The sequence below is a fragment of the Pelophylax lessonae genome, assembly GCF_965119305.1.
Source record: "Pelophylax lessonae genome assembly, chromosome: 2".
Taxonomy (NCBI): Eukaryota; Metazoa; Chordata; class Amphibia; order Anura; family Ranidae; genus Pelophylax; species Pelophylax lessonae.
The window spans coordinates 114,960,389-114,973,129 of record NC_138769.1 but is presented as its reverse complement, the minus strand read 5'-3'; the positions used below and the strand labels follow the sequence as shown (position 1 = coordinate 114,973,129).

The following is a 12,741-nucleotide window of genomic DNA, read 5'->3' as shown; positions in this document are numbered from 1 at the left end:
CCAGCACATGGGTCTTTATTTTCATTGACGGTTAAACCGGGTACACACTACAGGTTTTTTTTTGTGCAGTCCAGCAAGTTGCAGGAAAAACTGTCAGCTCCAGTCGGAGACACTGTACTAACCATGCAAGATTAATCTAGCGATCTTCCCCACTCTTGCCACAGATTCTAAATTGGATTTAGGTCTGGACTTTGACCGGGCCATTCTAACACATGAATATGCTTTGCTTTGATCAAAACCATTCCATTGTATCTCTGGCTGTATGTTTAAGGTCGTCCTGCTGGAAGGTGAACCTCCGCCTCAGTCTCAAGTCTTTTGCAGTCTCTAACAGGTTTTCTTCTAAGGTTGCCCTGTATTTGGCTCCATCCATCTTCCCATCAACTCTGACCAGCTTCCCTGTCCCTGCTGAAGAAAAGCATCCACACATCAAGATGCTGCCACCACCATGTTTCAGGGTGGAGATGGTGTGTTCAGGGTGATGCGCAATGTTAGTTTTCCGCCACACATAGCGTTTTGCTTTTTAGGCCAAAAAGTTCATTATTGGTCTCATCTGACCAGAGCACCTTCTTTAAAATGTTTGCTGTGTCACCCACATGGCTTCTCGCAAACTGCAAATGGGACTTATGGCTTTCTTTTAACAATGGCTTTCTTCTTGCCACAATTCCATTAAGGCCAGATTTGTGGATTGCACAACTAATGGTTGTCCTGTGGACACTGGACAGATTCTCCCACCTGAGCTGTGAATCTCTGCAGCTTCTCCAGAGTTACCATGATTCTCTTGGCTGCTTCTCTATATAATGCTCTCCTTGCCCGGCCTGTCAGTTTAGGTGGACGGCCTTGTCCTGGTAGGTTTGCAGTTGTGCCATACTCTTTCTATTTTTGATGATGGATTGAACAGTGCTTCATAAGATGTTCAAAGCTTTGGATATTTTTGTATAACCTAACCCTGCTTTAAACTTCTCCACAACTTGTATCCCTGACCTGTGTGGTGTGTTCCTTGGCCTTTATGATGCTGTTTGTTCACTAAGGTTCTCTAACAAACCTCTGAGGGCTTCACAGAACAGCTGTATTTATACTGAGATTAAACTACACACAGGTGGACTCCATTTACTCATTAGGTGACTTCTGAAGGCAATTGGTTTCACTAGGTTTTAGTTAGGAGTATCAGAGTAAAGGGGGCTGAGTACAAATGCACACCACACTTTTCAGATATTTATTTGTAAAAAATGTTGAAAAAAATTTATAATTTTCCTTCCACTTAACATATGTGCCACTTTGTGTTGGTCTATCACATAAAATCCCCAAAAAATACATTTACTTTTTGGTTGTAACATGGAACAAAAAATAACCCCTGAGGATTGGGACTTTCAACGGCAAGAACCAGGACTTGAGTATGAAAATATATAAATTTTATTGCACGTATAACAAAGATGAAAAATACATAATCACACATAAAATATATGATAAAAACAAGGTCATAGATACGTCTTGGAACCAAGAGGGTCTGAGGTGTCTGGATCGGACTAGACGCGTTTCGGTCCAATTGCCTTTCTCGATAGTCCAGAGAACACCAGAGCTCAGACAGATATGTAAGACCTCTGTGGAATCCAGGACGTGAGACCAAAGGGATGGGCCTTGGTGGATGAGAAAAAGGCCTTCAATTGTCTATGGCCGCAAGTAGTATACGCCAGTTTGGCTGGGTCTATGTAAGGTAGGCTCAGAACAATTTGTTAATGTTGTATGGGCTTCCAAAGGAGATTTAAATGGTTATAAGCCAAATACACAGTGGTTTGGCAAATGACAGTGAGAAGAGAGCTCCACGATCAGAAATTCCCACGAGGATCTCCAAGGTAAGGTCAAAAACACACAGATCATCTGTGAATTAGTAGTAGGATGGAGGTGTCCCCCGATAAATATATAGTGCTGGGACGTATCCAGCACTGCATCCCTGTTGACCCGTACAGCCCTGTATGTGTGAGTAATGGCGGCGTATACTACTTGCGGCCATAGACAATTGAAGGCCTTTTTCTCATCCACCAAGGCCCATCCCTTTGGTCTCACGTCCTGGATTCCACAGAGGTCTTACATATCTGTCTGAGCTCTGGTGTTCTCTGGACTATCGAGAAAGGCAATTGGACCGAAACGCGTCTAGTCCGATCCAGACACCTCAGACCCTCTTGGTTCCAAGACGTATCTATGACCTTGTTTTTATCATATATTTTATGTGTGATTATGTATTTTTCATCTTTGTTATACGTGCAATAAAATTTATATATTTTCATACTCAAGTCCTGGTTCTTGCCGTTGAAAGTCCCAATCCTCAGGGGTTATTTTTTGTTCCATATTCATTAGGGATGTTGGCAAGATTCCAGGTTTAAAACACAGAATCCAAATTTATCTTTTCTTTTGGTTGTAACATGACAGTATGTGGAAAATTTCAAGGTACTGTATGTAAGAATTGCCATAACTAAACTTCAGCTTTAATAATATAAATGTGTGCATAAAATGTTTAAAACCTTTTAGTATTTGTATGCTCTATATTAATTTGACACTTTTCCACTATTGGAAAGACCAGACTTTCTCCGTGAATATGACGCAGCAGGGACAATCCAGGACTACGTTGTTTCTATGCTATGTGGGATGAAGACACCCGTGATGTCTGTTCAGAATGCAGCTAGTTGGGGATACTTTAACACCAGGACCAAAACTTGGAATATATACATGTAAGTGAATTATTGTGGTAGAACCTAGTATAGCGTTTAAGGTGGTATTCACTTTTTATCTCTAATTGATTGTACCAGACTCTTCTAGAATTAAAGGACTTATTACTGAAAAAAGCAAGCTTGCTGTTTTTATCAAGCATGCTGAGCATGTTTTTTTGTTAACTTTGCTTGACATCAGGAATACTAGATTACTACTAGAATTACTACTATTACTATTACTAAATTACTACTAGAAGCTGCGCTGTCTCCTTTGGCAGACCATAGGTGGTGCAAATTTCTTTCCTGCAACCAAATTCGCTTGATTTCCCCATCAACACAGACAGTGTTGACTGGGGAATCCCTCCTGACGGGCCATTGTCTTGTCCCGGCGGGAGAGCAACCGGGAGAAGACAGTGATTATCGCTAGCAGCTTTAGCAGCAACTTGCAATAATCGCAAGCGCATCCAGCAGGCTGGTTGTACCCAAGTTGATCGATTGGGTAATTCAGCCAACCTAATAATGGTTCGAATCTCCGCTGGTTCCTGTCGGAACGGCCGAGGTTTAAACCGCGTATGGCCGACCTTCGTCTCCTGCAGACTTATAAAACATCAATAAACTTGTACTTTGTACATACAATATAAACTAATGCTGCAGACAGATACCATGCACCATAGGCTACAGTCAAATACTATACAGTTAACAGTAGACATGTAGTCTCACAGTATAAAATAAAGCTGTAGTTAGATACCATGCACAATAAGTGTCAAATGATTCTGTTTAGAATAGTAGGATGCCTTTCATTTGGAGTTGATTTACTAAAACTGGAGAGTGCAAAATCTGGTGCAGCGCTGCATAGAAACCAATCCAGGTTTTTTGTCAAAGCTTAATTGAACAAGCTAAATTAGATGCTGATTGGCTACTGTGCACAGCTGCACCAAATTTTGCACTTTCCAGTTTTAATAAATCAACCCCACTCTTTACAATAAAGCCCCTCTACTTACACTAAACCACCCCTTAGCCATGTTGTAAAGGATAACATTAGTTTTGATTATTAGGGAATTAGCAGCATGACTTTACCCAGGCCATCCCATATATATAGTGCCCACTGAAGAACTCAAGTCAGCAAGTAGTATTGTCCATAGGCTGTGGCCTACATTGACATAGGCAGCTCTTCACTGCTCTTGTTTTTTTTTCAAAAACCAAAATTAGAGATCCATATACTTGCAGGCTAGGTGCAGGCTTTTCCCATTATGGAACCTTGTAGAACTGCTGTGTATCACTGAATATGGGGAAGAGTGCTACCAATAAGGACAAGTTCCACACTTAGGTCATCACTCTACTGGAGTATAGCCTATAGCCTAACTGACATGGGCCTAAAATATTACCATTCTCAATTTGTGTAATTGTGTAACTTTTGTAACTCTACTGATTTGTTTATTTGTTCGTTTTTTTAGAAATTAGGATTAAGAGCTTTTCTATTCTTGTGTTTTAGTTTACAAGAACGGGGCTTTCCAGTTTCTCTGCTTCCTCCTGTCGTAGATGCCGGGTGCATAGCAGGGAAATCTTTGTATGACTGGTGTGGCATTCCACAAGGGACAGAGGTTGGAGTCTCACTGGGAGACTTCCAGTGCTCGGTCTTTTCTTCTGCAACTGAGAGCACTGATGCAGGTACTGACAGGCTTTGTGCATGCAGGTGCCAGATTGAAAATCAGGGGGCTGCTGGAGGAATGATTAAAATCAACTGGGCTACAGTGGTAAAGTTTGCAGACACTGCTCTGTGCATTCTTCTAAAGCAATTAACACGCCTCTTTTTTTTTTTTTTTTTTACTACTAATTCTGCACAAAGCACTGGATAGAGGGGTACCCCTGCAGGCACTGGGAATACTTGGTGAGTGTTCCAATAATCACCTGTGAGCACATTGCCTACGGGCGGCTTCAAACTGTCCCGGCGCAGTCCCACTCGCAACTAACCTGCTGTTTTCATGCAAGGTAGATGCGCTTTTCCATAGACTTCTATGATGCCCTGTGGTTTTGGTGCAGTTTCAGAAAGTGTACCGAAGATGCCTCCGTAGATGCAGTACCGAAGATGTGTGCTTTCTTAAACTGCACCAAAACTGCAGGACTTCATAGAAGTCTATAGAAAAGTGCAGCTAACCCGCACAAAAACAGCGGGGCAGTGTGAAGCTGCTCTAAGTGCACTAGGGAAGATTATTACATAAAGAAAGAAGCCCCTTATAAGTGAGATAATCCCCCCAGATGGTAATATAACCGATAATACCACAGTGTGTAAGAAATATATCTCTTTAATTCCTAAATTAAACCTCAAAGTTGCATCTAACAAAAACAAATATGTAAAATAAGCTAAAACAGATCCTTACCAGCCTGTCCGTATATGGCTTATATAGATCAATATAACATCAGTGGGATCACTGGTAACAACATCCTATAAAGCATGGAGTAATTCTGTATAAGGTGGTGAGATATTCATCCTTAATCACAAACCGTGTAACAACTGTGTGTGTCTGTATGTGCGCAAACTAAATAAACCACCCTAATAAAAGATATATTAAATCACCCGCGCCAGAAAAAAATGTGAATAGGTGGTCTAAAAAAATGTAAAACTATACATTTTATGTTTTATAAAGCAGCTGCGGTAGCCCAGCCTGCTAAAGCCAAGTGATAGTCAAAAAATAAGGAAATGTGTCACTCTGACCTCTCCCGCAACACAGCACTTGCTAGATATAAAAGTGCTCTCAATTATCCAAGTTCGACTAACTCCCCACTAGTGTAGACTTACAATACAGTAGACAAACAAAATGCTAATAAATGTACATGTGCTATAAACATAAATGAAAGCTTATGTCAAGAAAAGGTTACATAAATCTTTAAAAAAAAAAAAAAACTGTCAACACCATTGTATAAGGTGCATGTGCTAAAACATAATTAACATGTAACAAAAAATTACATAAATGAAAATCTTCAAAAAACTTTCAACACCACTAGTGTAAAGTGCATTTGCTAAAACATAAAGGACAAAAATATATCATCGATAAATACATAAGATATTCAAAGAATTGTGGCACCACTAGGGGTCTTATTAAAGTGCATTGGTACAATATTACTATGACAAAATGTTCTTACGAAGAGATGGGTAAAACCTGTGCAATGAATAAATCAAAAAGTCCAGATCTAAATTAACATTTGCGGCATAGATGAGGAGTAGTGTTAGTCCCAGAAAGAATGCTGATTGTTGTATCGTGCAAAAGGTGGAAACCAGGCCCACCACGATTGCTCAGGGGGTGGAAAAAACTCACCAGATGGTGTGGATCTTCTCTTGACTTATGGCAAAGGGATCACAAAGACTCAGGTGGTCTCCGTGACTAAGTTACGGCACACTCCTGGGTACCTGTTCACTCTCCTCCTTCTTCTCGTGCTCCAGGCAAGCCAGTAAGGGTTTAGATATGGATGTAAATAAAAAAAAATAGTGAATTCCGTAAAAAAAAGTCCTTTTATTTAATTAAAAATGGTTTTACAAAGGCTTAGGTACTGGTACAAGCATTAATAAAAACATTTTATATCCTAGGCATCAGAACGTGGCCCTAAGGTCAGATAGCCTGTCAGATTGTAAAACAGGCCATGTGGGGACATAGGCAGAGAACAGCGCGCAAAATACAAGCGTGCGTTCCACCTGCCCTGCTACTTCCGCCTCGCGACCACGTGACCAACATGTGTTCCAAAATGACGCGTTTCGTTACAAGGTGTGATGCCTTCAGAAAATGGAACCACCCTAATGCCTGGTAGTAAGCCTTGAGTCCTCTATCGTTCTAATGCTGTGCCCAGCTGCAGGTCTTCTCTCTCCTCTTCCTTTTTTTACAGGCATCACTGAGAGCAGCGGGAGCCATGGGCTCCTGCTGCTGACAGTCAGATCCTGTGAGGAGAGAGTCAGGGGTGAGGCCGAGCTGTGCCGTGTGTGTCTATGGATGCACACAGCCCGGCACTGGAGCGCACCCTCACAGGTGCACTCACAGGAGCAAGCTTGCTAAAGAGGGCAGGAGAGGAGAGCGCCAGCGGGGGACCGCTAACACAGAGCAGATAAATATAAACCTCTTTTATATTTTAATTTAAAAAAAAAAAAAAAAGGCTTTAGAACCATTTCTTACACATTGTGATATTATCAGTTAGGTTACCTTCTCTGGAATCATCTCTTGGTTTGCTAGTGTATGATTAGACTTTTTTGATTTCTTTTTTTTTTTTATGTATTTATGGATTGTATTGTAATAATAGCTTCCCCCTGAGATTGGATATTGGTATATAAAGTAAACTATATTGGTTATTTAATACGAATAACCCCCCTTATTTGCCAGTCACAATGTGCACCCAGCTAATGCTTTAGTCAGCAAATGTCAGACGTTCAGCAAGCTATAAAGGCAGCAAATGTGCCAGCCAGAGCTTTCCATAGTGCTGAATCTGTATTTTTTTTTTTTTTTAATGAGGAAATAAAAAAGCGTGTTCCTCACTTTTACCCAGGGCCACCCTGGACTAGCACATTAGGCATGACAAAGAGGTGAGTGTGCTTCCGCTTGCCATGATGATGTGCCATTCAGTATGAGTGGGTGTTGAGATGGCTCACTGAAAGAAGGGCACCCCTTTCCAATAGAACTGGTACCCAATACCGATAAGCTTTGTGGCATAAATACTTGGTCAGCCCTTCCCTGACTTCTAACAGAAATACTACTTTGGAAGCACTGATGTAATAAATAACTACGGTAAATAAATCAATAGAACTTTTGTATGGGAAAACAGATTAAAGTGACATTTTTTTTTTAAAGGGCTCATTCACACAGGTGAAGAGCCCTTTGTTTATCTTTTTGGACTAGCAGGGAGCTATGTGCAGGCAGCTCTTCTTCAGGGTGCCATGCTTGCATCCCTGCGTACCTGTCAAATTGGGCTGTGCAGGGGAATCTTAGTCTGCATTCACTTTATTAAGGCTGCCTGCATGCAGCTTCTCGCTAGTCCAAAAAGATAAGCAAATGGTTCTTCATGCTTTATGGGGCTCTGCACCAATATGAATGAGACCTACATAAAAGAACTTTCTTTTTTTTTTTCTTTTTTTTTTCTAATATTATCCATATCCTCCTTTTTATAGTGCCACTGTATTATGGAAGTCAGACATGGCAGCTGTCTGGCATTAAACTGTGTATGGTCACTAATAGCAGAATTATATTTGCAGCACGGAAGCTACCCCAGGATACAGAAGCTTCTTCCAGTCACAGTTTTTATTTTTCATTTAATAATTCTGTAAAATGTGTGGTAATTACAAGGGACAGAGCACAGACGTTTCTATGCCTGACATCATTAACAGTTTATTTTCATTGCAGCAATGGCGGTATGCCAGGATGTCACTTTGAAAGCCACATGTACTGCGCTACATCATGTCCACAGCAATTCATTTAATGACAGTCCCATACATGGAGTGTTGTGTGTTTAGCATGATGGCATCTGGCTTGGTACCTAAATGGCTGCACTTAGAGTCCTGAAAAAATCCTGCTTGTGACCGTCATAAGGATCATTTGCTCTTTATTAAACTGATCTCATAGGCCCATATCATACACATTTTGTTTGTATGTGATGCTTCTCCAACTAAATGTGGAATATTCTCACATATTCCTGTATGTGCAGAATGGTAAGATCACTGCCTGCTTGTGTTGGCTGGCTCTATTTTACAGGATCAGCCTTTTGAGAATGCTAGTTACTGGCTGTCATTCTTTTTGGCTTCAATGTTTCTGAGATGCTGACCTGGAACAGGTATAGAGAGGTGGAATTTTGACTAATTTAAAGCATACTTGTTCTAAGTTCATGACGTAAAAATTCATTAGTCATGCAAAACCAGACAACTAGCATTTTCAAAAGGATTTCAGCAATGACCGCCCCCATATATCTGTTATGATGTTTTATGTATTCTCTGTTGATTGGTTGCAGGACTATCTACCCTGATTCAGGGACTTATAAGCAAGAGTGCCCGGTGCTACATTGTAACTGGTGCTTTTCAACTTTTCTGCATTAGCTGTGGTTTAGGAGGCATTTGGTGGAATAAAGGCTACAGTGTCAACCCCAATGGATGCTGCATTCCATATTTTTTACTACTTTTTTGCTACTTTGTAGTGAACAATTTATATGTAATTTTTATACATTCTTTACTTACTGAGAAGCATGCAGTGGGGGGATAAGAGTGTGTGACGGCTTTTATTTATTTATTTATTTTTTTGAACATGCCAGTTCTGTAGTGGCTATGCTGAAATGGCTTCAGTACTTTGAGACACTACCCAGAACAAGTATGCAGATTAAGGGTGTTTTCACACTTGGTGCGATTGCCTGGTCCGAACCAGAGTTCGATTGCTCCCCCTGCCCCCGATGGACTGTGTTCACATTTGATTTTTGTATCCGAACCGCGGTACACTTGTGTCATCAAGCTGCAGCCGGCGCGTACTCATGTTGCTTGGCAACCGCTGTAAACGAGAAGGTGCCAAAATGGATAGAATTACTTGCTTTGGTACGATTGCTTTCTCATCAGAAGCGAACCATACTGGAGTTCACATAAACCGTACCCCAGACCACCCTTTTTATGTGGACTCGGGTACGGTTTGCGGGTGCGCACTCGAGTTCAAAGACAGTGTTCACATCATCAAAAAGAACCGAATTCTGACGTCAATCGAACCCGGGTGCGCACCAAAAGTGCTAGTGTGAAGAGACCCTAAGATACATATACAGCAAAGTGTCCTGTCCATCTTCTGGCAGTCGCTTGCCTCTCCATGAGGTCCACTCCCAAACACAAAAGAAAAGACATTGCTCTCCATTAAAAACCTTGTGCACATTTACGGTAGTAATCAATCACAAATTGACCCAGCTATCCCGCAAGCTGTAACACGTTTCACTCCATCCAGAGCTTATTCGATATGCAAAAAAGCTCTGGGTGGAGTGAAATGCATTGGTTTTTGTGGGACAGGTGGATCAGCTTGTGCTTGGAATACTTTAATAAATGTACATGAGGTATTTAATGGAGAATGGCTTCTTTTATTTTGTGTCTGGAAGTGGACCTTATGCAGATTAGGCGTTATGTCTTCACACTGAAGTTTCTGATTTCCATGCTTGTGCCATTGGCAGTGAAGAAGTCAGACAACTATCTTTTTTCAGAAGGAAGTTATCAACTGCAATTTCTCTGTTTCTATCAGTAACGGTTGGATGCCAGTAGTCATTGGGAGCTATTTTTGCCTTATGCCCCAGGTTATTCGATACTGCATATAACTGTCTAATCTGCCATGATAGTAGTAAGTTTATTGTGTTTGGAAAATATTAGTTATTTCAGGTCATCCATATGTCAGTGATAAATACTGCTTATAATGTCAGATCTGTTTGTGCCTTATGTCAATGATTCTCAGCTGGCGGCTTGCAGGATACAAAAGGCTCTGCAAAGTCTCATGAGCTGCACCTCTTTGGTTTGCCTGGGTACATTGTTATTTAGTCTAATTTCCAGGACATATGTGAGCATGAGAATATGAATCAGAATCTACAGCATCACAGTATTGTTTATCATATTGGGTACCCATGTTGACGAACTTGGAACTTATGGTGGTTGTCAGGCTCTACAGGTAACCCATTGCTAGCGATGGCCCTGGTGTTAAAGGAAGTTACTATATTAGAAATTCATAGTTTTTTTTTTTTTTTTTAATGGGTCAAAATAGCTGCTTAGTAATCATAAACATATTTTTTTTACTAAAAAAAAAAATAAAAAATTGTATAACCTTTCGGAGGGCTTTGGATCAATGTGTCTTCCTCCAACCGTATCAGTTGCTTATCTTTCATTTGTACACGGGCTGCATTTTAGCTCACGTTATACTGTTTTGTTTTTGTTTTTTTGCTCTTATCATTGACTCTTCATATTCCTTTTGTTCCAAAAGTCTTTAATGTTGGCACTTCTGCCCAGCTGACGTTCTGTATGCCGGAGGGTTTCCAGCCTGAAGACCACCCCACACCTGCTGAAGCTGTGACTTATTTTCCATACATGAACAATCGGTACCTAGCAGTAGCTGCATCCCTAAATGGTGGAAATGTGTTTGCCTCCTTTGTCGGAATGCTGGCCCAGTGGACAGCTGAACTAGGTAATGGTTATTTAATTTATATTATACGTTGCAGCAACTGCTTGGAATTTACATATATCTATTTAGTTATGGATCCAAAAATATAAGTTATAATTTGAGCCTTAATATAGAAATTAGACTTTCCCAAACTGGGCAGAATAACAAGTTCGCTGTAAAGGAGTCCCTGTCAGCAGCATTTGCATGTATTACACTCCATTCCTGAAGTTCTGTGTAAAGCAGGCCGTACACTGCTCTGCAGTATTAGTCTGAAATGGAGTAAATGCGATATTAGAAACAAGGAGCACATGTGCTTATGTGTTCCTGAGCTGGGCTGTGTGCATCCAGAGACACACATAGCATGGCTCAGCCTTTCTTCCTCCTCACAGGATTTAACAGACAGCAAATGGTTCCTGCTGCTTTCAGTGAAGCCTCTCAAAGCAGGGAGAGAAGAGATGCAGACAGGCACAGCACTGAATCAATAGAGGACTCGGGTAAGTGTTTGGGGGGATGGCTAGCACAAAAAGTGGTAAGGTGTTCTTTACCTTAATGCAGGGAATGAAACGTTTTCATTTTAGAATCACTTTTCACTTTGCACAAGTTTTTAGCCAGCTTTTGTCAAAAGGAGCCAGTCTGAAAATGTTCACCAGAGCAGCCTTTACGTTAGATGCAAGCAGTGTTCAGGTATTTAGCATTATCTGGTGCAGCAGCTGCTGAATACAATAGCTGGTAGCTGATCTTCCTTTATCCAGGATTGGGGAAATCAATGGATGTCTCTGATGGGAGAAATTCAAAGCATGTATGGCCAGCTTTAGTAAATGTATACTCCCACAGCACACATGCCTGGCAACTGGACACCTAGGTATGGCACACTGTATTGTTAGGTGGCACAGGACACTGTCACGTGCTCTCCCAGTCCCTAAAGTTCAGTTTTTTTCCTTTGATGAATTTCCACGTTGATATGTTTACAAACCTCACCAGCAGCTTCCTTTTCACTTTAGCTTTAGAAAAAAAAGGGGTTTAAAAACATGTATTTTTTAATCAGAGCTGCATTTTCCCTTTATTAAGTAAGCCTACCTAAAGGTACCCTTCACAGACTTTCAGTTGTTGGATGTTGAAAAGGTTTTGATACCTGAATCAGATCTAATAAAACCTGAAGTATGCAAAGACTTTTGTATCGCTATTTGAGCCACATTGTAATTGAATGGCATTAAAAAATCTTTCCGTTTTAAACTCCAGCCAATTATTTCTTATCAAAACTAGAATTTGATATTAGGTCAAAGCCTTGTCATAGACTGTGCCTAATCCACAATATACATAATGCAACGAGTTGTGTTTTTCTGGTGATTTTCACGGCTGACTCCTTTTTCAGTTTAGATAGAAAAAGGGGGGTTATATGGCACAATGAGAGTCATGTGTATATTGATGATATAATGACTTCAGAAAAAAGTCCATAGGTTCAATTTTAACATCCAGGACAACTTCTTGCTGGCCTATGATACTTGATGCGGGACCTCCTTAGAGACTGAAGTGGTTCTGGGTGAATAGATAGAACAAGGATAGGGCGCAGTCTAAGTGTAATATAAAACATTTTTATTGGAGTGAAAGACAATAGGCAACTTACACTAACAGTTAAAAGAACTCACTTATCAATAGGTAAAGGCATCTGGTGGTAATCTTTAGCATAGCAGAACATATTAGGTGGGCTAGTGGGTAATCTGTAGAGCCAAGAAGACACACCGGGGGGGGGGGGGGCAGATTAAGTGCTGTAAATTACAGGCAGTATTAGGCGCATGTAAATTAGCAACTCACATGGTACATTAGAAATGGTGCTTTTTTTTATATCACAATGGTCAGCAGGTGGCTCTGGCATGTGAAGCATGGGGTCTGTTCTATAAAAGTTGCAG

General features: G+C 40.8%; 1 protein-coding gene across 1 annotated transcript in view; it reads left to right on the top strand.

The window, feature by feature from the left end:
• LOC309547984 (transient receptor potential cation channel subfamily V member 1-like) overlaps nt 1–12,741 on the top strand; it is a 278,758-nt gene that overhangs the window by 138,194 nt on the left and 127,823 nt on the right. The window contains exons 8-10 of the mRNA XM_082247975.1: nt 2,571–2,723; nt 4,195–4,370; nt 10,658–10,858. Of these exons, the coding sequence (XP_082104101.1) occupies nt 2,571–2,723; nt 4,195–4,370; nt 10,658–10,858 (530 nt within the window). The remainder of the gene's footprint in view (nt 1–2,570; nt 2,724–4,194; nt 4,371–10,657; nt 10,859–12,741) is intronic.